Source organism: Perca flavescens, chromosome 3, assembly GCF_004354835.1.
Source record: "Perca flavescens isolate YP-PL-M2 chromosome 3, PFLA_1.0, whole genome shotgun sequence".
Taxonomy (NCBI): Eukaryota; Metazoa; Chordata; class Actinopteri; order Perciformes; family Percidae; genus Perca; species Perca flavescens.
In genome coordinates this window covers 16,314,792-16,339,514 of record NC_041333.1, presented here as the reverse complement: position 1 = coordinate 16,339,514, position 24,723 = coordinate 16,314,792, and the positions used below count along the sequence as shown (strand labels likewise).

The 24,723-nt window shown below is 42.7% G+C and overlaps 1 protein-coding gene across 2 annotated transcripts in view; it reads right to left on the bottom strand.

The window, feature by feature from the left end:
- prkd2 (protein kinase D2) overlaps positions 1-24,723 on the bottom strand; it is a 46,177-nt gene that overhangs the window by 2,960 nt on the left and 18,494 nt on the right. For both annotated transcript variants that reach the window (XM_028573679.1, XM_028573678.1), the window contains exons 3-19: positions 10,723-10,861; positions 10,204-10,335; positions 9,857-10,056; positions 8,403-8,586; positions 8,214-8,285; positions 8,009-8,026; positions 7,665-7,824; positions 7,452-7,563; positions 6,529-6,606; positions 6,126-6,444; positions 5,681-5,733; positions 5,510-5,582; positions 5,061-5,167; positions 2,976-3,137; positions 2,637-2,735; positions 2,199-2,466; positions 117-202 (exon numbers count right to left, since the gene is read on the bottom strand). In XM_028573679.1, coding sequence (XP_028429480.1) covers positions 117-202; positions 2,199-2,466; positions 2,637-2,735; positions 2,976-3,137; positions 5,061-5,167; positions 5,510-5,582; positions 5,681-5,733; positions 6,126-6,444; positions 6,529-6,606; positions 7,452-7,563; positions 7,665-7,824; positions 8,009-8,026; positions 8,214-8,285; positions 8,403-8,586; positions 9,857-10,056; positions 10,204-10,335; positions 10,723-10,861 — 2,262 coding nt within the window. The remainder of the gene's footprint in view (positions 1-116; positions 203-2,198; positions 2,467-2,636; positions 2,736-2,975; positions 3,138-5,060; positions 5,168-5,509; positions 5,583-5,680; positions 5,734-6,125; positions 6,445-6,528; positions 6,607-7,451; positions 7,564-7,664; positions 7,825-8,008; positions 8,027-8,213; positions 8,286-8,402; positions 8,587-9,856; positions 10,057-10,203; positions 10,336-10,722; positions 10,862-24,723) is intronic.

The following is a 24,723-nucleotide window of genomic DNA, read 5'->3' as shown; positions in this document are numbered from 1 at the left end:
AGTCACCATATCTGGGAAAAGTGCTGCAAGTGTGATAAAAAAAGTGTCAGACTTTAAATTATGTATTTCACAGTGCGTGTGTTTGAGTGTTCTTGAAAGTAGTTTCTATATGCTACCTGTAAGTAAACGTGGCTGAGACTCTTGTCCACGCTGTAGCGTTTCCTCATCTTCACTTGCAGCAGGTTGTTGATCAAGTCAGTTGCTGGAAACAAAAGTAGAGTAGTAGTTTTACAGTAAAAAAAAGAAGTCTCTAAAATATTATGACTTGGTATTTGAGCTTATATCTGAACAATTTTATCTCTGCATGTAGTTGTGGTAGAAATGCAATGCAATGTCCAGCAACTAGTTTTAAGATGACTATCAGCATGATTTAGATGGAAACCCACTTCCTGTAGTAAGTGGCTTATCACGTGTCAGATCATTATTACAAAATTCTATGTATTGTGAAATTTAAAGGTTTTAAAAGGTCCAATATGTAATATTTGTACTGTAATAAATCCAAAAATGACACCAATGCCTCATCAGATATTAAGGAAACATGTTAAACTGAAATACTATCTTTTCTGACAACAATGCTAATGTCAGTATTTTTTCTTTTTGAAATTTACATTCCGTTACGGAATTTATGTTTATGTTTTGATCTGTGTGTTGTTATCAACGGCCCAGTTTGACAGCCAGGCCGGGTTGCCAGATATACCTGTAAAAACGTAAACCCAGCACGCTACAGCTGTAACGGTAGTACAGCCATGAAAGCAGCAAACAAACGAACAGGATCAACGGAGATAGATTCTACATCACATAAAAAAAAGAAAACAGCATGTTTCTAACAGTTGTGTGACCAGAGACGTAACAACCCCCTGGTAAATATTGGAGATGTATTTGAAAGATGGAGACAGCTTAGATCCTAAAAGGACGCAGTGTTGGCTTATTTTCTCCTGAACAGGTAAGCATTAGCTTCAGGCTAATTTATCACAGCTACTAGGGATGGGCATTTTTTGTCATTTCATCATTTGTGTACTCACATTGAATCATATAGCTAGAGTACCCGAGTTGGTTACTCGCAAAAACAATTGAGACATAGCCAGTAAAGTGATCCCGACTGGTCCTGGCTAACGCCGCCATGCTAACCCTGCTAACTGCTAGCTAACGTTACCGGGAGGACCAGGCAAGCAGCCCATGGCTGTTTACAGCGTGTAGCCTCTTCAGTGGCTGGAGCTGACAACGGTTATTTTAAACCACGAGAATCGGAAAGAGGGGACTGTGAGTTAGCAGTGTGTTTAGCGATTGTTGCCGTAATTCAAAGCCAATGAAGTGTGTTCCGTCGGCAAGGTAGTGGTATTTTTAGCGTTTCGTATTGTAATTCTAAGCCCAGGAAGTGTACCTGACTGGCGTGTGGAGAGGACAGTGAGGTTGTTGTGTTTTTAGCGGTTCATACTGTCATTTTAAGCCGAAAAAGTGTGTCTGTCAGTTGGTTACAGAGCTCCGCGTGAGCAAGGGCTTTTATGACTGTCAATATAGCCAGCATCTACCGTTAGCTACTCCACTGTGCTGTGGAGTAATGTCTGGCTATGTGAGAAAAGCGTCTAGCAACATTGTTGTGAATGCTGCGGTCTCAGCCTGGCAACCGCCGTGAACTTTGAGTCTGGGCAGGAGGGGGCGGGGGAAACGACTGTCCAGTATTTTGAATTGGTAGTGCATTTGGTAACTTATTTAACCGCTAGCTGCCAGTATTACATACAATATTACATATTGCACCTTTAACTTGTAATGGCTTGTCCTACTTTGACAGTTCATGTGAACCTTCCTTATATACACTCAGAGAGGTGTTGATTCAACTGTGTATGGACATTCTGGAGGAAGTGGTTTATGGTGCTGTTGAACTGTATTGCATTATACAGAGAGGTGTTTCTGTTACTTAACCTACCCTCATTAATATAAACTAAATATTTTTAGGAACAACTCTCTGTATAACTCAATATAATTCAAAAGCACCACAAACTACACCATCCAAAATGATCACACAGTTGAATCAACATCTCACTAAAAGCATCAAGAAATACTGAACATTATAACCTTCATGGAGAAAGGATGTATTAGACTGCATTAGCTTTAGCTAGGTGTACCTAATAAACTGGCAACTCAGTGCAATACTAGATGGGTCAAACAATTCCTCCCGTCTCTCCCCCCTTCGTGTTTACCATCACTGGAGATCTGTTTCCAGGGGTTGGGAGGGTACATGAAGGCAGCGTTGTGGATCTGGTCGTTGATATCTTCGTCCTCATTAAAGGGGAATGTCCCACTCAGGCTGACATACATAATGACGCCGACTGACCACATGTCCAGTGAGCGGTTGTAGCCCTGGTTCAGCAGAACCTCCGGGGCCAGGTAGGCCGGGGTGCCGACCACCGAGCGACGGAAAGACTTCTCGCCGATGATACGGGCAAAACCAAAGTCACACAACTTCACCTAAGAGAAGGAAACAGTGAGGAACAGTAGGCAGGGAGGTAAAATGGCAGAGAGGCATTGCTTTGGCAAGTGCTTTGTGGTACTCATAACAGTGTGAAAACTATAACTGCCGCACAATGAGAATGGGTTTTAGTGTGTGTGTGTGTGTGTGTGTGTGTTTTTGTGTATACCTGGGGAAAGGGATCTGCAGAGGCAAGCAGCACATTCTCAGGTTTCAGATCACAGTGAACTATGTTCTTAAAGTGTAGATGTCTCAGAGCTGCAAGAATCTGCACATATGTACACACAACCGCAAAAACAGGATATGAATATGTAGGAAGTTACGACACAGCCCAATACAAACAAATACTTAAAAGACTAGACGTTAGACTGGCAGAGAACAAAAAGCCCGCAGCAAGACACAAGGACGTCATTGGCACGTGCGCACACACGCAACAACACCACTTGCAAACTTGCATACATCTAATGATACACACCATGAATGCGTCTTTGCTGGGATGCATACACACCTGTGTGATGAGGAACTTCGTGAGCCTCTCAGGCAATCTGCCTTTCTCACTGGACAGAATCATCTCCAGCATGTCACCATGCAGCTTCTCCATCACCACAAACACTTTCTCTGGGGTCTCAAACATACACTCCAGGTTCACAATGCCCAGGTGACGTAAACTCTGAGAGAGGGACCAGAAAAGAAGAGGAGGGAGAAAGGAGATAAAAAGATTATATGGAAATGTGGTATTTGTATGAAAAAGACGGGCAGGATGAAATGGCAAGCAAAAGAGGAGAGAGTGGTGAAAGAGAAGTATACAGACAGAGTGAGTTTTAAAAGAGCAGATTATATGTGAGAGACAGGAACAGAATGAAGTCAACGGAAGAAGAAAAAAAGTGTCAGCTTCAGTTCTCAAGAAAGGCATATTTATATGACTCAGAGGGGCATCATTTTAAAAAAACATTTCATTTGAAAGGTTGTGAATGTGTCTTTTCTTTATCTGACAGGCCAAGTGAGTAACTGTAGAGCTGAAGGGGAAGTCAGGTCTTTTAGTGACAGAGTCGTAAACACGTTTAGACAGCAAATAGAATAATTGAAGCTCTGTGTCCATCTGCTGGTGAACAATGAACTGTGCATTAAAGCATGCGTGTTTCTAAATCATTACACAAACAACAGGCTGAACAACAAAACATGCTATTATTTCCAACAAAAACATACTGTGGAAAAAAAATACATCAAAACACAACACGACCATTGATTAAATCCTGAACTGAACAAACAAATACATTATTCGGTAACACTTTACTTGAAGGTATCTACACAGGAGAGACATGACACAGTCATGACACATGAACTCTAACCCTAATCCTGACTTGTCATGACAAAAACCGAATCACACTAAAAGAAGCGTTATGTGAAATGTTTATGACTTGTTTATAATGTTTATGACACGTTCGTGACAGTGTCATGTCACTCTTATGTAGCTACCTTCACGTTAAGTGTAACCCATTATTCTCCACCTTTTTTTCTCCTCAAACACAAAGTTCCTTTCAAGTTGTGGGCTTTCAGTCGTTTAAAACAACTTAGATATTTTTTTATATATATATTACAATCATTTGTAAATATCTAATTTTTTTTAACTTGACAAACAGTATTTGTTGGTTCCGTAGGTTGGCTAACAATTCTCCAGGCTTTTGAAGTACGAAATATTGATTTGGATTCTCCAATATCTCTACATAGTAACTGAAATAGGAAAAGATAAGCGAAGAGTATAAAGTGAATAATGAAGCCTAATATTCTTAAATACGGCAATTGATTGAGAAATCGTGTTCCCAAAAGGCAATTCAATTATCACTCTGTTAAGTAGAATATTTAATGTATGTTTGTATGCACTTCCTTTTAGAAATGGTTCATAAAGGTCCAATATTGTGTTCATTTGCAGGTTCATTGCCTGCATTTTGGGTTTCTAGTAGAACATGTTTACATAAACATTGTTTTTCTCATACTGTCTGTCTGAATATATCTGTATTCACCCTCTGTCTAAAATGTTCCGTTTTAGAGCCTGTATCTCTATAGCCCCTCTTCTAAAAAAGTCCAGTCTGCCCTGATTGGTCAGCGTCATCTACGTACGTTCTCAGAGTCTCTGCACTGCCGTTGCAGCCAGGGAATGACTGTACCGGCACTGTAGCAGCACTTTCTACTTAAACATAGTATAGTTGTGACATTACAGCCGTATGGAAGCCCTGACGTGTGAATGGGTGAATGAGAGGCAAATAACCCTAATCCGGTAAAGGCGCTATATAAATGCAGTCCATGCAATCCATATAGCACCTGCTTTATAATTAAAAAAAGATATAGAAATCTCACTTTTATGTGACCAACATGATTTATGAGGAGATATTTAGATATTGAGAATCACAGTCAAGTTCATTTAATACAAACCTTATCAATGTCACAATGAACACCAGTATTGGAATGACTGTCAGCATTATTCATGTACGTGCCAATATAACTAACATCAATATCCAATAGCAAAGCACTGTGTCAGCATATGTATGTCGGATAGCCATTTACAGCTGCAGTGAAACAGTATGTATGTGTTTACCTGCAGTATGGCCACCTCGTTCCTCAGCTGGCTCTCCTGCTTGGTGGGAAAGCGAAGCTTGTCAATGACTTTGACAGCTACGTCCCTCCCAGTCTTCCTGTGCTTTCCTGATGAAAAAATTCAGTTTTAGTAGCAGATGTGGTTGTAAACTATGTCACATACATGTGGACATATATTGAGCCATGTACTTAAAATAACACTCCATCGATGTAACATTGCACTTATATTATTATATATTATAACATTGTCGGACTCAGATTGGGGGAAATCAGTTCCCTTTGAAGACACATCTACTCACAAATGCATCAGTATAATCCATGTTTTGAGAGGTTTGTGATGTATTGTCTTGTAACTTTAGACACCATTATTATACAGCATTATAACACTATTAATTTCCTTCACAAAATACAGCAATCTAGAGCTCAATCAGCATAACTAGATCGACATACCTCCATACACAACTCCAAATTGGCCAGATCCCAGCACTTCATCAGCAAAAATCTGGTACACTGTACCAATATCCTGTAGAAAAGCAATATTTCATACATTCATCAGCATCCTCCATGTATAATTAATTTAAAGATTGAAGAAAATTGCTAAAACTTGACAAAAAGTCATACCACATTCTCTTGGATTTGACTGTTGGACACAGATATGCTGATTGAAGCTTGTCCTAAAAATACAGAACCAGGAACAACATAAAGGTTATACAGTATTGTGAGTTGTTAATTGTGTATCATTTCTTAAACACAACTTGTCAACTACTAATCCATTATGTGTATTGTAGGGTATTGTCTCTCACACTAAAAAAAAGAAAAACTTTGCTCAACCTCACCTTGAGGTACTAAACTTGTGAAAGAACAGCTTAGCTTACTGGAAGTGTCTGCTCTTTATTTGACCTCCATCAGGGTGTTTTTGATAAAGAGCAGACTCGTTTTATTACACACACTTTTTTGGGCATATTAAACTGACATTCCCATCCATAAATCTCAAACTGTAATGTGCCAGTTAGAAAATATATCCAACCAAAAACGCATCACCAGCATTTGGCTGCTCTCTACTTACTGTGAGTTGTGTTCCCTTCAGCTGGTGGTGCGTCCTGAAAGATGACTGGCATGAGGGCCTGGCGAATGGCGCTCTCCCAAGCCTTGGCCACCTCACGCCCAATGCCGCTGTTGGGAGCTACTTGGCTTGGGGAGGGAGGGGTCGGGGGGAGAGTCTGGGGGTTGCTGTGGGACGGAGGGGGGAGAGTGTTGGGGTCCTCCCCTACAAAGTAGCACATAGTGCCCGTGATGAGTTCGAAGCAGTGAGGATTTGTGCCTGGGGGAACGAGAGTGAAGTTGCCAGCAGGGCGCACCTCCAGGATCTCAGACAGAGGGATATCCTGCAAGAGGATGGACCAGTGAGGTTGCACACTTCAAATACATGACCTGAGATCATAGCTTTTCAGGGAGTAAACTAGATTTACCTTGTAGTATTTGTTGGTGGTGTTGTTCTGGAAAAGGATGATGCACTTACAGTCCAGACGCCAGTAGTGCCTCTTCCTCTGTTGGGAGTTGGAGTAGGGCGGGATGGGGTTAACGAAGATAAGACAAGACATGGACGGGGGGGTAAGGGATTGGGTACGCATCATGGGCAAAGTTAAGTGATCAATATAAATGTATTTCAAGTTCGGCATTGACGTCCAGAAGAAGAGAAGAGTGGCCAGATGAGAAGAAGGATGAGCAGGAGCACAAGCTGCAAGAAGAGAAGGTGAAAATAGAGAGAAAAAAGGAAACAAAAGTGAAAGAAAGACAGAAGACAGAAAGAAAGAAAGAAAGAAAGAAAGAAAAGGAGCGTGTTAGTGAAGCCAGAAAGGTAAAATCGAAAAACAAGATTAGAGAGGCAGCAAGGTTTCTTTGAGGTAAGAGAAGACATTAGGAGATATAAAAGGCAGAAAATTGACTTTTAGCTTGAATTCACCTCACATTTGCTGAGTGCTATTATGCTTTCAGGGGGACTCAGCTTCACCATCAATCTTCAACAATTTTCTCTTGCATACACATACAGGTACACACTCACACATGCACGCTCACATGCACACACAGATAGAAAAGAAAAAGGAAGCAATAAAGAGCATAAAGCCAAATGATCAAGGTTGAAACTGTTGAGAGAGGAGCTGGTGGACGGAGGAAATGAACAAGAAAGTCCTTTATGTCTCTGAGTGAGTGGAAAGTAAACAAAACAAACTTGCTAAACCATAGAAAAGAAAGTGAAGAAAGAGCATATACAATAAAAATGTCTTGAATCTATATGTTCAGCCCCTACAGCAATGACAAAGATACTTTTCAGGAGAAATGGTTTAGATACCCAAAGAGAGGGAAGCAGGGGAATTATGGGTAATGTTTTTACCAGTGTGTCCTTATTGCTGTAGTGAACCACCCATCCTTCCTTGATAGCCGTACTGGATCGACGGGTTGTCTGTCTCACGGACTGCACAACCCTCATTAAAGGGATGTAAACACTAGAAAGAAGGACAGAACTCAGTAGGTAAAATGTGTGTTTTATTTTCTGTGTGCATCGTTATAATCTGTAAAGGTTTTTCTCCAAATGTCTTCCTCATACCTCTGGTCCCCGCTGGTTCCGTCCTGGTTGTTGTCAGGAGAAAAGGACCCAGGGATGCTGCAGGACTCGTCGGAGTCATCCATTGAAGACTTGTCAGAGGCGTCGTAGTCACTGCTGTAGTCCATGGGCACCTCAGGGTCAGCACTGGGACTCAACATGTCTTGGGGGAGGGGTGGGGGGGTAGAAGAAGGAGAGAAGGGGTTGAGTGGAACTTGATTTAAAGGGACTGTTTTTTTAAATGCTGTGAAAAAAATACTACTACTTGCTACTGCTATGACTACAACTAAGACTTCTATTAGAGGACTACAGCTTTACATGCATCAAAACAGAGTAGCGGTACTTACCGCTGTTACTTCTGTTGTCTGAGAAGATAAAAACATTAGTGCCAGTGAGTTTCAGTCTTGTTAGATAATGTATTATATCATGTATGGTTATTAGAGTAACTTTAGTTGTGACAATGGAAACATGCAGATGAGAAATCAATATTTTTTTATCAAATTCATGCAGGGTTAACATATTCATAAATGACAGATTTATATATCCCCTCACCTCCAATGGTCTCCCCGAGGCAGTCATTAGGAACCTTGTACACACAGCGTTTATGGCAGTTAAACTTGCAATCTGAGAGGAATAAAACACCCATTCTGATCAGATTACACGTAATCCGATTAGATTTGGCTTTTATTCTGCATCAACCTGGCCGTCCAGAAATAGGTTTCTCTATTTGTCTGTACTCACCTTTGCACTGTAGGCCCTGCCTAAACAGCCCACGGAGAAGCCTCTTGCAGTACTGGCACACCGTCGGTCGTGTGTACGAGTGGACAGCAAACGTGTGGGGCACCTTCACCTTGCTCATCAGGATCTTGTCCAAATGAACTGGTCGGCCCGTGTAGAAGCGCCGGGCGTCACTTGGGGTCCGTGGCTAGCAGAATTGAGAGGAAACAAAGATTATCAATTTAACTGTATGGGTAAAGAAAACAGAAAGAACATTATCCATTATCCACATTTGGCAGCAAGGTAAATTACTACCAAACTAATTCATTACTAAAGTATACATTTATTAAGAAAATGTCTTATCCTTAATCCTGCAATAATGGATTTTTGTTACTTAGGGGCAGAGGAAAGAAGTTGTGAACACAACACTGACACATCATTACCTATGGTGAACTTGTTAGCAAACAGCTGTCTACATCCAGAAGATACAGGGCAACATTATTAAGTTACACTTTACATGAAGGTATCTACATAAGAGTGACATGACACTGTCATGAACATGTCATAAACATTATAAACAAGTCATAAACGTTCATGACATAACGCTTCTTTTAGTAAGTGTCGTTCAGTTTTTGTCATGACAAGTTAGGGTTAGGGTTAGAGTTAGGGTTCATGTGTCATGACTGTGTCACAATGAGACAGTTCTGTTTTTGGTCTCTACTTACACTTTATAGCTGCTAAATGCTTCACTATGTTCACCACATTGTTACTAACTGTGTCTGTCTGGTGTTTGGTGCTGAGCCGGTAGTGTACAGTGTTTTTTTAGAGCTGCCTTCTGCAGCTTAAGACCAAACTATGAGAACAGTAAGAGTGAACCAAAACAGCAAGCCAATGAGCTGAAACTCACTATAAAGCTTGTAAAGCTAAGGGGAGCTGCAGACTCAAGTGACAATTCTGTGGAGGTTCAATAGGAGCGACCTCTGTATGAAAATATAAATTATAGTCGCTTTAAACTTAAGTTTCTTCTCTAGCTAAATGGTTTCCTTTCTCTTCTGAAATTAGAGTGGATTTATAGGGGAAATCAAACAGCAATCATATTTTTTTTTTTTTTTTTTTGCCTTAATTGAGCTGAATAATTTACTTAAAGTGTTTACCCAAATTGCAATGGTTATATCACTTCTAGTGTAATGCAGTCATGCAGTCAGTTTTGGTTCAATTCTGAATAGGTTTGCACCTTAAATGCCTTTGGTAGAAAGAAGTTTCAATGTAAATTGGTCGGACAGGACCGGACATTGTTTCTGGAAAATTGGTAGTGGTTTAACTGCCATCACAAATGTTTTTATCACATGTTTCAGTCTCAACCTAAAACTTCTTAAATCTGTGACTAAACTGGGTTAAAGTGGGTTTACCTAATTTGTGACATCAGCTCAAAGCTGTTTGACCTGACTAGAGCGTTGTGTGCATGAATCCACCAATACCATTTGTGTGTGTGAGCGGATGAGGCTGGCGTCCTCTGTGCACGTGGAGGCCGTCCCTACACTGTACACTGACTCAGAGGTGGAGAGACGCAGGGACTGGCTGCTGCTCAGAGAAGTGGTGGACAGACGCCGTTTCCGAGCTCCACTGCAGTTGTTTGGGATGCTGAATGCGCAGCGCTTGTGGTAGTTTAGTCCACATCCTGCAGGGGGCGGCATGGATAAAAAAACCAGGGAGGTGAGTGGAGGAGATGGAGCATATTTGGTGAGTGTTACAATTCATTTCTCAGAGAAATTTGCAGGCCACGTCATCTTTTCTTATTCACACTTTATCTCCCAATTTTCCTCACCGTCACACTTGAGTCCTTGTCTGACCAGTCCGAACAACATCTCTCCACAGTGATCACAGAAGGCTGGGGCCCGGTATGAGTGCACGTTGAGTGCATGAGGCCGAATTTGGAAATCTTCAAACGTGGCTGCCGCTAAAAGAGATAACGGGTGTAGAGCGGGGTTACAGTGGGTGTCAAGATACAATCAGACTACTAACTGGGCAGTATAAAGAATGATTGAATGGATGAGATGGAAACAGCATGGAACATTTGATGGGTTTTCTTCCTGACAGGGGAGCATTAGAGATTAAAACATTGAATGAACAGATTAGGCCAGTGTAAGATATTGCCTGTAGTAAAATGAGCAGATAAGAACTGATTACAAAAGTTGTGATGCAGAGTAACAACAGTAATGAAAGGAAGATAGCAGAGGAAAGAAGAAGGAAGGTAATTTAGATTTTAATATGGCTATCTTGTACACTACTGGCACAAGATAGCCATATTTAAAGAGGAGAGAAGAGAAGAGAGCTGGTTACTTACCAGAGAGCACCACCTCCACCAGATCTCCCTCCTGAATGTCACTGGCACCTTTAACCAGTTGAAGGATGTTGTTGGTGGTCGTGTCATGCTTGAACAGCAAGATCTTGTCATAAATGCCATAGAAGCCGCACTCTGGGAACTAGAAAAGATAAAGCATAATGGAAATGTAGATTAGGAGAATCAACTGCAGAAAAGGCAAAATTTTGATTAACAATCTCAGAAAGAGATTTGTTGGAAGACTCGTAGTTACATTTCATATAATACAATAAAGGGCTTTATATTAGATATCAACAACAAAAGCTTTATGTGTGTGTTGCAGATGTTCCAGTCAAATCAACAGTCCACTGAGCTTCTCTTAGTGACAGAAAAAGAAAATGCTGCAGTTCAAATAAAATCACGAGCGAGAAGATATTCAATCAGAACAAACCTGTAACTGCAGTAAACAAGCAAGGCTATGACATGACATTTTCTTTGATGATATTTATTTCACAATGTTTGTATATTACATTTTTCTTAAAGACCTAAATATTGGCTAATGTACACAGGGTTTTAACTAAATATGTACAAAATAGCATGCAGCTACTATATACCGTTTTTTGTTGTTGTTTTTGTTGGTTATGTTTCCTAAGACCCCATAAAAGATGACAAAATATATAAAAAGAAAAACATGTTGGTGTTTTGAAGCGATGTGGAGAAACATTTCAATAAGTTCTTTTCACACAGAGAATATTGTTATGAATCTAAACAATGAAAAAAGAAATACAAAACATAAGGCTATATCAAAATTGATCACTTTAAACTAAAATGCAAAGACAAAGCATTACAGTAAATGACCAGTACCTTAGACCTTGTCTTTGGTAACTGTGCCACACATAGACAATCTACTCTATCAACTCATAAGTCTTTCTTTAGGTGCAATGCATATTTACTCCATAATATACTCAAAACTACACCAAAACATCCTCAACAGTCACTGTTTTTTTTTTTTATTAACAATAACCTGCTACAATATCTGCTGTAACATTTGGAAACCGTGCAGTGTAAGCATGGTTCATGTGCAATGTACAACATTTACATTACAAGAATGTCTGTGTTATCAATCATATGCTGTTACTGTATGTCCTCAACTAATTATATCATACCCTGCTATGTAAAGCCACTGGAATATATATCAGCCAACACAAACACACAACTACCCACACACACAGCGATATACAAGAACCACTGGCTGAATCCCACAAATCAAGCAACTTCGTCAATGTGGAAAGCAAGACAAAGGAGACGCTCTATCCTATCTTCCTATCAGTCATATACAACTACACACACACACACACACACACACACACACACGTTTCCATGAAGCTCTTCCAAAGATATGAGAGTGTCACTCAGAAATCAACAGAGCAAAGAAGGCTGTCATAGGGAAACCCTGCTCTCCTGAATAGTTAATACCGGTTCACTTCAGTGGCCACACCACACAGGACACCACTGCCACACACACACACACACACACACACACACACACACAAGGAAACAGAGAGAGATAGATATATAGATAGTTAGATAGATAGACATACTCTGAGGTTCAATATGTGTCTTATAGTAAGAATATGCCAGACACACTGAGAATGACCACATGGAGGAAGAGAAAGAAAATGTTTTACACACACACACACACACACACACACACACACACACACACACACACACACACACACACACACACACACACACACACACACACACACACACACACACACACACACACACACACACACTTTTTTCTTGCTTGTTGTTGTTTTTCCCATAGTGGAGATCTGGCCATGGCTCTAACAACTTACAGGAAGGGGAACCCTGGTCTCCACCTTGGAACCACACAATGACACACATAGACCTCTTCACTTACCAACAGACACACCCTCCTTACAAACAGCAACACACACCCTCTCTTCTCCCCATTTCCCTTCTTTTCTCCTAAATACACACATATGCACACAAGCCTCCCTCAGTTTCCACATCACCACATCTGAAATCCAGCTTGTACTGCTGCAAAGCTGCACAGTGAGCCCCCCATCCCAGCGAGCGGGCTACTGCTACTGACCTCAGTCAACTACAAGACACCAAAAGCACACTGGTGCCTTTTCTTTTTCAAAATCTTCAGAAGATCATAACCTGTTTAACAAACATTACAGCCAAAGAACAAATCACAGACACAAGGTCACACCCCCCAAAAAAACATAATAACAAGGTAAAGAGTTGTGAAAGTAAATTCATGTAGTGCAACCACTTAAACAATACCTGTTTGTTTAGCACACGTACTATGCAAAGTTGATTCACACACATGGCAAAGGAAAACCCAGAAGCATGATTACGCACAGCAGAAGAGGACAGAATTAAATAGAACAAAAATATTTTCTTTAAATTATTTTAAGTTCAGTCTTATATCGGTTAGTGATTTACCCCCAAACTTTTATCCAGGTTTTGTTTTTTTGTTTTTTTACACAGAATTTTCAAAATCTGTGCTTCTCAATACGACAAACTCATATTTTGTTGGTGATTGTAACTCTTTATGTCAATAACACCTTTAATCGTGCAACAACTTGGGTTTTAAATATTACAGTCCTATTTGGTCCAACATTTGCTTGATCCAATCAACAACTTTAGACACACACTAGACTCAGTGCATTTACACTTGGTTTGGTTTTCTAAACAGTGTCTCCATTGGAGATCTCACTGTTTGACCATATGTGTATCTTGTTTGATAGTTTTCCGGGAAACGAGAGCCTTGACCGAGGTGTGACGAGGTGCCCAATCTTTCACAGGAGGGTAGCCTCATGGTCGCCCTGGAGTGTAGAGATTGACCATGGCTTGGTGAAAAAAGATGTAATTTCATTCAGTCAACTCATGTGGAATAGATTGCGTGTGAATGTTAAGCATTAATGTTTGACGTATAGGCTCTGACCCTGTCGCACCCCACAAAGAAGCACCAAGCTCAGCTCAGCAGGGAGTAATGATAATATCTTTCCCCTTGGGGAACATAGACTCAGGGCCTATGGGGGATGCTGGGGTGGAGGTGGGACTTTTGAAATGCTATACATCAGAATAGCTTTCAGGTCAGCAGGAAAAGAGTGAGCAGAGCACTGATGGCTTTAAGTACACCGCCATTAAAGGGGCGAGAGAGAGGGACATGTGAGTGAAGCGATGACTCGAGTTGGGCTCTCTGACTACCCACAGCTCTGAGCAATCCATTAAACACAAGGTCAACTGTTTTCAAAAAAGGGGCTATTTCTTTGGTAGTGGTTCCAGTAAAAACGATTTAGTGAGGCTTTAGTGTAGATTATCCAGAGTAACAGGGACACTGTTTCTATGAAGAGAGGCTGCTGTTGAGTTTTTGCAATTTTTCAATGCTATGAGCATCACAAATTCCAATCATCTCCATTTTACAAAGGTGGAGGCAGAGATGGCCAGATAAAACCAAAACTATCTGCATGTCTAGATACCACTAGTGGTAGAAGAGAAAATATGTTTTTGTTTTGTTGAACAGAACATTTTACCCCGAATAGACGTCCACATAAAGGTTTCTGGCTTTGGGTCAATTAGACGATGCAGATACTTATAAGAAGAGGCTCCAAACTATACCCAGACCAAACCAAGGACTCTGACAGGAGTGAATCATGTAATAACTGCATGCATCAGTACCTGGGATTGCCACAAATAAGACCAACTGCTGCCACTTGTAATTACAAATCACCCACAGAGCCCAGATCAGAGGAGACTCCCAAGTCATTTGTAAGCCCCACGCCGCTGTTTGATGCCAGCCTCTCGGCTATTAACCCCACACTGTTACAGTTACTGCTCACTTCTTTTCCTGAGCAACTCAAGAAACAAGGCAAGTCATATTATCCTGCGCTTTCTGTCCAAAACATGCACAATGTACCGACCGCAACTGCAGTTGCCACGTCTGTGCAGACCACAAGTCTTTACAGCTCGACTGAAAAAGCACAATATCCCAACTCCCCAAAACCACGGTTACCTCAGAGAAAATTACCATTTTCTGCTTTTCTTGGTTCCCGGTCCCAGTTCTCAGTGAAAGTGTAGGGTGGGAAGAGCACAAAAGCTGAACATTACTGCTGTCTGTATGTCAACATGGTGAAAAATGACATTAGTTGTCTTGTAATTAAATAATCACCTCCAGATTTTTTTTTTTTTTGTATACTGTATATCTGGCTGTGAGGGAAGGAGCTATTGTTGCAAGCGATTGCATGTGTGCATGTGTGTAAAGTCTGCAGACAAAGAGCTGGCAGTAGTATCATACTGTAGTATAGTGTAGTGTGGTTTGCCTGGAGACAGGGCTGAGTCTCTAGCCGGTTTCTTTCGGTTACCAGGGATCAGGTTGCCCTGCATTGCCTGCACTATTCCTGCAGCTCTTCGGGCCAGTGAAGCCATTAAGAGTGAAATGAATTATGGACTACTGTTTTCTTTACCCCAACCACTCCCTCTTATTCTCCCATCACTCTTAATTTCCTCCTCAGTGCCTTGTTTATCAACCTCTCCCCACTATTATTCTGAGCTGTCCAGTTTTCCTTATCAAAGAGTAGAATCTTACATTTACCAATACAGTATATGTTTTGTGAGCCTCTCTGAAAAGGAACAGCATACAAAAGGAGAAAAGGATGCATAAAGAAAAGCATTCTGTCATCTTTTCTGATCTAACATTCCCTCAATGTGGTCCACTCCCTCTCATGCAAGCTGATGTAATGTTAAGCTCGGCCAGTGGTGCTTGTCCTCGCCAAAGACTTAACTAACCTTTCTTCAAAGGCTGGATGCTGTGTTCTGTTCAGGACGCGATGAAAGGATTTTCCATCGGATCAGACTGAGCATAAAGCAAAGGAATCAGGAAATGTACACAGTACAACGAGAGAAAGACGATTTCAAAGATTCTTTATTTCCATTTGTTTGTCGTACTGAACTATTTCAGTTCCGATCCATAAACTGTGTTTTTGTTCTTCTTTTATTTACTGTATGTGCCTTTTTAAAGTTTAATTAATCGTTTCAGTCATTTTTCAAGCAAAAACGCCTAATATTAGATGGTTTTCAGCTTCTCAGATGGACGTTTTTCTGGACTGCCTGGCCAAAACAATTCATTGAGATCACTTTGGGTTCAAAAACCCCAATGAAAAAGCTAAGCAGAGATGGAGTGGCCCTGCCCGGAGGAAGCCCGGGGCCCCCGTCTGGAGCCAGGCCCAGACGGCGGGCTCGTCGGCGCACAGTCTTGGTTCTGGAACCATACTCCTGGATAGGGGTTGGACTCTTTTCTTCTCCGGAGTTGCCCAGGGTGTGGGGATACTCACAAGCCCCCGGCTGAGCGCCGCTGTGTTGGAGTTTACCCCGGTGGACGAGAGGGTCGCCTCCCTACGCCTGCGGGTTGTGGGGGGGAAAACTCTGACTGTTGTTTGTGCATATGCACCAAACAGGAGTTCGGAGTATTCGGCCTTCTTGGAGACCTTGACTGGAGTCCTGCATGGGGCTCCAGTGGGGGACTCCATTGTTCTGCTGGGGGACTTCAACGCACACGTGGGCAATGATGGAGACACCTGGAGAGGCGTGATTGGGAGGAACGGCCTCCCTGATCTAAACCAGAGTGGTTGTTTGTTGTTGGACTTCTGTGCTAGTCATGGATTGTCTATAACGAACACCATGTTCGAACATAGGGATGCTCATAAGTGTACCTGGTACCAGAGCACCCTAGGCCGAAGGTCAATGATCGATTTCATAATCGTTTCATCTGATCTGAGGCCGTATGTTTTGGACACTCGGGTGAAGAGAGGGGCAGAGCTGTCAACCGATCACCATCTGGTGGTGAGTTGGGTCAGAGGGTGGGGGAAGACTCTGGACAGACCTGGTAAGCCCAAACGTGTAGTGCGGGTAAATTGGGAACGTCTGGAGGAGGCCCCTGTCCAACAGACTTTCAACTCACACCTCCGGGCGGAGCTTTTCGTGCATCCCTGTGGAGGCTGGGGCATTGAACCCGAGTGGACAATGTTCAAAGTTTCCATTGCTGAAGCTGCGGCGAGGAGCTGTGGTCTTAGGGTCTTAGGTGCCTCAAGGGGCGGTAACCCACGAACACCGTGGTGGACCCTGGTGGTCAGGGAAGCCGTCCGACTGAAGAAGGAGTCTTTCCGGGATATGTTATCCCGGAGGACTCCGGAGGCAGTTGCAGGGTACCGAAGGGCCCGAAGGGCTGCAGCCTCTGCCGTGAAAGAGGCAAAGCAGCGGGTGTGGGAGAAGTTTGGAGAAGACATGGAGAAGTACTTTCGGTCGGCACCAAAGTGCTTCTGGAAAACTGTTCGCCACCTCAGCAGGGGGAAGCGGGGAACCATCCAAGCTGTGTACAGTAAGGATGGGACACTGTTGACCTCAACTGAGGAGGTAATAGGGCGGTGGAAGGAGCACTTTGAGGAACTCCTGAATCCGACTAATACGCCCTCTATGTTAGAGGCAGAGCTGGAGGATAATGGGGGATTGTCGTTGATTTCCCAGGCGGAAGTCACTGATGTAGTCAAACAACTACACAGTGGCAAAGCCCCGGGATTGATGAGATCCGTCCCAGAAATGCTCAAGGCTCTGGGTGTGGAGGGGCTGTCCTGGTTGACACGCCTCTTCAACATTGCGTGGAAGTCTGGGACGGTGCCAAAGGAGTGGCAGACTGGGGTGGTGGTTCCCCTTTTTAAAAAGGGGGACCAGAGGGTGTGTGCCAATTATAGGGGTATCACACTTCTCAGCCTCCCTGGTAAAGTCTACTCCAAGGTGCTAGAAAGGAGGGTTCGGCCGATAGTCGAACCTCGGGTTGAGGAGGAACAATGCGGATTCCGTCCCTGGTCGTGGAACAACGGACCAGCTCTTCACTCGCAAGGATCCTGGAGGGAGCCTGGGAGTATGCCCAACCGGGTCTACATGTGTTTTGTGGATTTGGAGAAGGCGTATGACGGGTCCCCGGGAGATACTGTGGGAGGTGCTGCGGGAGTATGGGGTGAGGGGGTCTCTACCAGGGCCATCCAATCTCTGTATGACCAAAGTGAGAGCTGTGTCCGGGTTCTCGGCAGTAAGTCGGACTCGTTTCAGGTGAGGGTTGGCCTCCGCCAGGGCTGCGCTTTGTCACCAATCCTGTTTGTAATATTTATGGACAGGATATCGAGGCGTAGTCGGGGTGGGGAGGGTTGCAGTTTGGTGGGCTGGGGATCTCATCGCTGCTCTTTGCAGATGATGTGGTCCTGATGGCATCATCGGCCTGCGACCTTCAGCACTCACTGGATCGGTTCGCAACCGAGTGTGAAGCGGTTGGGATGAGGATCAGCACCTCTAAATCTGAGGCCATGGTTCTCAGCAGGAAACCGATGGAATGCCTTCTCCAGGTAGGGAATGAGTCCTTACCCCAAGTGAAGGAGTTCAAGTACCTTGGGGTTTTGTTCGCGAGTGAGGGGACAATGGAGCGGGAGATTGGTCGGAGAATCGGGCGCAGCGGGTGCGGTATTGCATTCAATCTATCGCACCGTTGTGACGAAAAAGAGAGCTTAGCCAGAAGGCAAAGCTCTCGATCTACCGGGTCAGTTTTCGTTCCTACCCTCACCTATGGTCATGAAGGCTGGGTCATGACCGAAAGAACGAGATCCAGGGTACAAGCGGCTGAAATGGGTTTCCTCAGGAGGGTGGCTGGCGTCTCCCTTAGAGATAGGGTGAGAAGCTCAGTCATCCGTGAGGAGCTCGGAGTAGAGCCGCTGCTCCTTTGCGTCGAAAAGGAGCCAGTTGAGGTGGTTCGGGCATCTGGTAAGGATGACCCCTGGGCGCCTCCCTAGGGAGGTGTTCCAGGCACGTCCAGCTGGGAGGAGGCCTCGGGGAAGACCCAGGACTAGGTGGAGGGATTATATCTCCAACCTGGCCTGGGAACGCCCCGGGATCCCCCAGTCGGAGCTGGTTAATGTTGCTCGGGAAAGGGAAGTTTGGGGTCCCCTGCTGGAGCTGCTCCCCCCGCGACCCGACACCGGATAAGCGGACGAAGATGGATGGATGGATGGATGGATGGATGGATGGACTTTGGGCTGTAGGAAATTGTGATGAGTATTTTTCAAAATTTTTTGACATTTTATTGAAACTTATTGCCACATTAATTGATAATAAAAAATAATTAGTGGTTGCCCTGGATTTATTGCACAGTAGCTACAATAGTTGCAGTCAAGATTTATGTTTTTTTAAAGATTTATTTTATGAATGTATATTATTTTATGGATTTTATATAGGTCTACTCTATGTAGAATTTAGATTTATAATTTACATTGTTATTAGGACTATGAAGGAGCTTATCACTGAACAATAATCATTTTTTCTTTGGTTTTACGACTGCATTATATCTACATACTCTTCCCCCATTAAGGAATATAGGACACAACCGAACTTTGATGCACACGTTGCTTGGATTGTAAGATACGCCAATCGTTTCATTTAAACAGTGGATGGTACACTGGGACTGATGGTGTTAACAGGAAGTTTTTTTTTTTTTTTAATATCAATTGTTTTGTGTTTAGATCCTTTTGTGTCAGCGTATGTTTTTAATAATGACTAGATTGAGTAATCTGGATAAACGTTGAACATATTGACGTTATTGACGGTAGCAACAGCACACAGAGATCCACAGCAACAAAAAGTGACAGTTGCACTCACTCGATGTGTACACTACACACACAAAAACATTGTTCCTCATATCATATCAGCATGATGTCATGGAACAAGGCTTTTGTGAGTGAAATCTGAGCTCAAAAATGTATTCAAACACGCAGACACGCACATGATGCCACAGTGCTGGCTGCCATTTCCTATCCTCAGTGCTCATATTCTGTTGGTTTGTTTACCACCTCTTTGACCACCTCTGGTCATATAATGCAGTTCACAAGAACAGAGGTAAGCAGCTATTGAGATTCTTTGCATGAAGGGCAGCAAGTGCAGACAAAGTGGCAAAGCATGCACATTTTATTAGCATTAGATCATCTTGTAATGATTAAGTGCTCTGAGAAGTGAATGAATTACTCAAGGACAAGTGAAACAAAACTTAAGAAATGTAACTGAAAGGACATGCAAGGAAAGGAACAGCAGGAGGGCCATGCAGGGTTTTTCTCAATGCTTCAGCAATAGGTTAGCATCACCTTACACAAGCACTGATGCTTAAAACACAAGCACCAGAATCGCTGTCCAGTTGAGTCAGTCGAGTCACTTAGACCTTGAGGGCCTGTCAAACGGCTGTGGAGCATGGCTTCCAAATATAGACCCTCTTTATATATAAAGACGCTGCATGTGTGAAGAACAAAGACTTTTATGTCATGCTGAGAAAGCCGCTTGCTTCTGCTTTTCATCCTCCCCATCACTTCCCCTCCAGCAGCTCGGCATGAGCCACCTTTGACCACAAAACACACAAGCACGCACACTCAAGCACACACATTAACTCATAATCAGATTGATGCAACAGCCTCAGTGCTATCTAACCAAAGGTGGATCAGTTTATAGACATGCAGCAAATGTAAGTAGCTACTCATCAAGAAAGTAAAGATCAGGCCTGTATTTTGTTGAACAACTGATGGAATTATTCTTATAAAAAAGGGTATTTAGGCAACCTTACAGAGGTAAATTCTCCGTATAGTTTTACTTCTTGTAAGGAAGCAAAATGGCTCAAATAAAAGCAACTTGTACAACCTGTAATGTTGTGAATTCACACAGGGGGCATGATACTTGGGATGTAACTTATACTCTACCAACTGATCTGTCAGCTATTAGTGGGGGTTGCTGGTGGTTTCTTTGACATCAACACATCGACATGTTTTTCCCCACATAAAGGTAAACTACTCAATGTCACTGACCTAACAAAGAAAGGACTTTCTGCCTTGGGCCAGGAGCCTTCACTGCTATATTGTTAGCAGTACCCTTCTACACACCATATACAGCATTGTTTTTAGTTATTTATTTAGTAGGTAGAAGTAGTGCCAGTGGCATAAGTAAATGTTTTTGTAGAGTTGTCATCACTAGCAATACAACAAGTATTATTGTTACCTCCACAACACAGGAAACTGAAACCTTAAGAATGTGGTTTATAGCTCTTCAAAAGGTGTAAAGTAACATGCCCATGCCCATGCCCATGCCCACACACACACACACACACACACACACACACACGAGAGATCAGGAGGCTATCAGGGATACCCTGCTGAGTGATGAGAATACAAAGAAGAAGAAAAAACTGCAATATCAACTATTACCTAGGTTTAAGAGCCATCCAACCAGTTAAAGACTTCCCATGACATGGTTAGCATTGATTGTTTAAAGAACTAAAGTTATGAAACTTGAAACTGTTCTTTGCAGTTGTTGCTTTATTTTTTTAATATAGTGTATTGAAGAACGCCTAGGGGACTGAGATACAGAATGACAGGAGCTGGATTTGTGTATACATAGTGCAGTATGTTACAGATCAGGCCAAACTCCAATGATGACAATGCATGATGAACTGAGAATCTGCATGGATAAAATACAAAACGTGCTGTGTGTGACTCAGCTCTGTAAACAGTGTGACCTCTATAGCCCTACATGGTCCTCCACGCTGATGTGTTTCTGCAACAGAAGCTGGCTATCACAACAGGAACCTGATCCAGACATTTTATAGTCAAGAGGAAACACGCTGCATCCCTCCAAACAACAGACATTGTTTAAACATCCACATTTTACTGTGTAACAAAGCATACAGCCTCCTTGTGTTCACACTCACATTCTCTAGGATCATGCTGGAGGGTTGTGATGCACCTGTACTCTGTGTGTGTGTGTGTGTGTGTGTGTGTGTGTGTGTGTGTGTGTGTCATAACTACCTCCATCCTTGTTAACATGTCAGGCACGGGACACAGAAAGAGCCACCCCACCTTTTCTGAAAGTGATGAAGTGTTTAATGAGGGGTTGCCGTGGCAACATTCATTTAAAGACGTCAACGCTCTGCCCTCATTTGCTCTCACAACTTGGCGCAACGCAGGAATTTTTCCCTTTGTGCGGACACTGTTAGCAATGGAACAAACGTGGTGATGCCCCGGCGCTCTATTTATAACCCCAGTGAGGTCACATGCTGACGAAGAGATGGAGCAGACAACAAAAATGCCTTCCCTGTGCCCTCAGTCACCTGTAGAGTCATGCTGGCTTTAAGAAAACAAACACAAGAACGTGTTGTCTTTATAACACTCACAGCACGCATTAAGTCACAGCAGTGAGTGACAGCTCTGTGCCAGGAGGACAAGGAAATAAATAAGACCCATGACGTCTGGGCTTGGCATACACAAAGATGGAAAACCCAATGAGGATGAATTAACACAGAAAGTGTGTACACAAGCACTGACAACTGAAAGGGTGCGTGACGTGGTGCAGTTCCCCATGCTCTCATGATAACGTCATGCTCCAACGTCATGCTGCCTGCAACACAAATACCCCTGTCATCAGAGGTGGATGATTGGAGTCTTCCAGTTTCTTTCTGTTCATCACTGTCAACTCTCCTCACATAGACACAAACACACACTCAATACACAGACGTAACCACACAGAAGAGAACGTGTGCGAATACATACACAAGTGGCAAGAGGTTCAAAGCTAGTTGAGAGCTTGTGCAGCAGAATATAGTTCATCAATGGAAATAATGAGAATCCATTCAGCCTGATCATGATGTTTGCAAAGAGACATTAGACACCACATGCAAAAGCTCTTCCTGGATTAAACAGGTTTCCTGTTGAAACCTGATGCTGGGGAAGGACATAAGTGTAAACTTATGGGACATATATTGGGGAGGTAAGGGCAGTTTTATGTATTGGATGAGGATAAAAATTGGGCGTGAAGGTCGGTGTGCCTGTCAAAGCCCAATGACTTTCCTACAGTAAGCATGGCAGAGAGATAATGTAAAGTGTTTGCATTGTACATTGGTCGGTGTGTAAAGTTATAGTTCATCATGTTCTTAATAATAAGCATGACTTATTTTTTTCCCCTGACTCAGATGTTCTGTGTGTATATAATCAGGTTTACATTCCTGACCTGCTGGTTTCTACATACCAGAGATAACTGTGTAAACCTGCGAGACTAGAGGGTGGAGTGTACACACAACACAAAATGTAACAGTGTATTCATAAATATGCATACACAAATGCATCACCACTCACACACACAAACATTCATACCTCATAATTTCACAGTGAAAAAAATAAATAAATCAAGCGCATGACTCAAAGAAATACTAACAAACTGGGTTTAAGACACACACACACACACACACACAGACACACACACAGCTGTGGCAAATTTGACATGTTTTCTGAATAACACAAAGAACCTTTGAGTCCAGTATGCATAAAAATAAGTTGTCAAAGGTTCAAATGGAAAAGAAATGGCAGGATGGTGAAATGTTATTTATGCTATGAGAGCAGGTATATCAATTTCAGATCAGAGCACATGACCGTGAAAAGACAATCAATCATACAGTTAAATGAAATGGACAAAGTTCATAGAAAAGACAGGCTTAAAGAGCCTTGTACAGTGGTTGAAAAAGCGTGCGTGCGTGCGTGCGTGCGTGCGTGCGTGCGTGCGTGGTGCACATAGCCAGAAAGTGGAAGAGGCTTAGTCTCAAGCAGGAGCACAGGGACAAAGCGTCTCATTCTGCTCCAGGCATCAAGGAGGACGGGGAGGTAACATGAGAGCCGTGACCAGGCATGAGAGAGGGGTCTGGGGATAAAGGAGACACGCACTGCTATTCTGAACCAGCCTTTGTTGCTAGAAGATCCTGTCTCCATCAGCCCCCATCCATCCTCCTCCACCTCTCTGTCTTTCCTTGGCTCGATTCTGAGCAGGTAAGCCAATAGGAACCTTGGATTCAATCCACTCATTGCGATGAACAAGTCACTGATTCATGACAAGAGGGAAAGACAGAAAACAGGCCTTCATAAGAGAAGAGACGGCTAGTCTGGGTGACGAGTGAAGAAGGGTATAAGGATGGTTGGAAACAAACTTATTAAGCCAAGAAAGTTAGAGAATCGACAGGAAATTATGAGGGATACAGCCCAAGTCATTAAAAATAAAAAGTGTGTAAAGGCATATTTTCTGAAGTGATATTAGGTGTGTTGCAATCCAAGTATTGTATAAATCTTCAGTTAGTTGCTAAAAAGAAAGTGAAAATCCATGTTTCCATAACCTACTGTTTAAGAAATGGTGAAGAAGTTACAACTAGACACAATACAAGAACTCCATTACTGCCTTGCAATGTGCAATGTTATGGCACATACTGTAGTTACATTTGGTCATTTTAATTTGGCATATTTAGGTCTACTGTGTGTTTAGCTGTTTTGTTGCTGGAGCAATTCAGGATATAAAAGAATTATCATAATTTATTTCCATCACATGTTCTCTTTATCAGTTCACCAACTCTATCACTGTTGTTGAGCAGAAAAACATTTCTCTTACATTTTTGTCTTTGTAAAGTGCAACTGCTAAAAGCACATATTTGCAAATAACATACTTAGAAGCAAAGAACTTGTGTAAGAAAATGTAAGATCAGATAAAGTCGGTACTCCTTCAGGGCCATAAACTGGATATAGTGAATATTATAGACTAGCTTGGTCAGTTGTTAGCCTAAACAATAATCTGAACTGGACACTCATGCTCTTTACAAGAAGGGCCAGAGTCGCCTCCATCTGCTGAGGAGACTCAGGTCCTTTGGAGTGTGCAGGACTCTCCTCAGGACTTTTTAGGACTCTGTGGTGGCCTCTGGCATCCTTTATGCTGTGGTCTGCTGGAAAGGAGGCAGCTCGGACAGAGACAGGAGCAGACTCAATAGACTGATCAGGAGAGCGAGCTCTGTCCTGGACTGTCCTCTGGACTCCATAGAGGAGGTGGGGGAGAGAAGGATGTTAGCCAAGCTGACATCCATCAATGACAACACCTCTCACC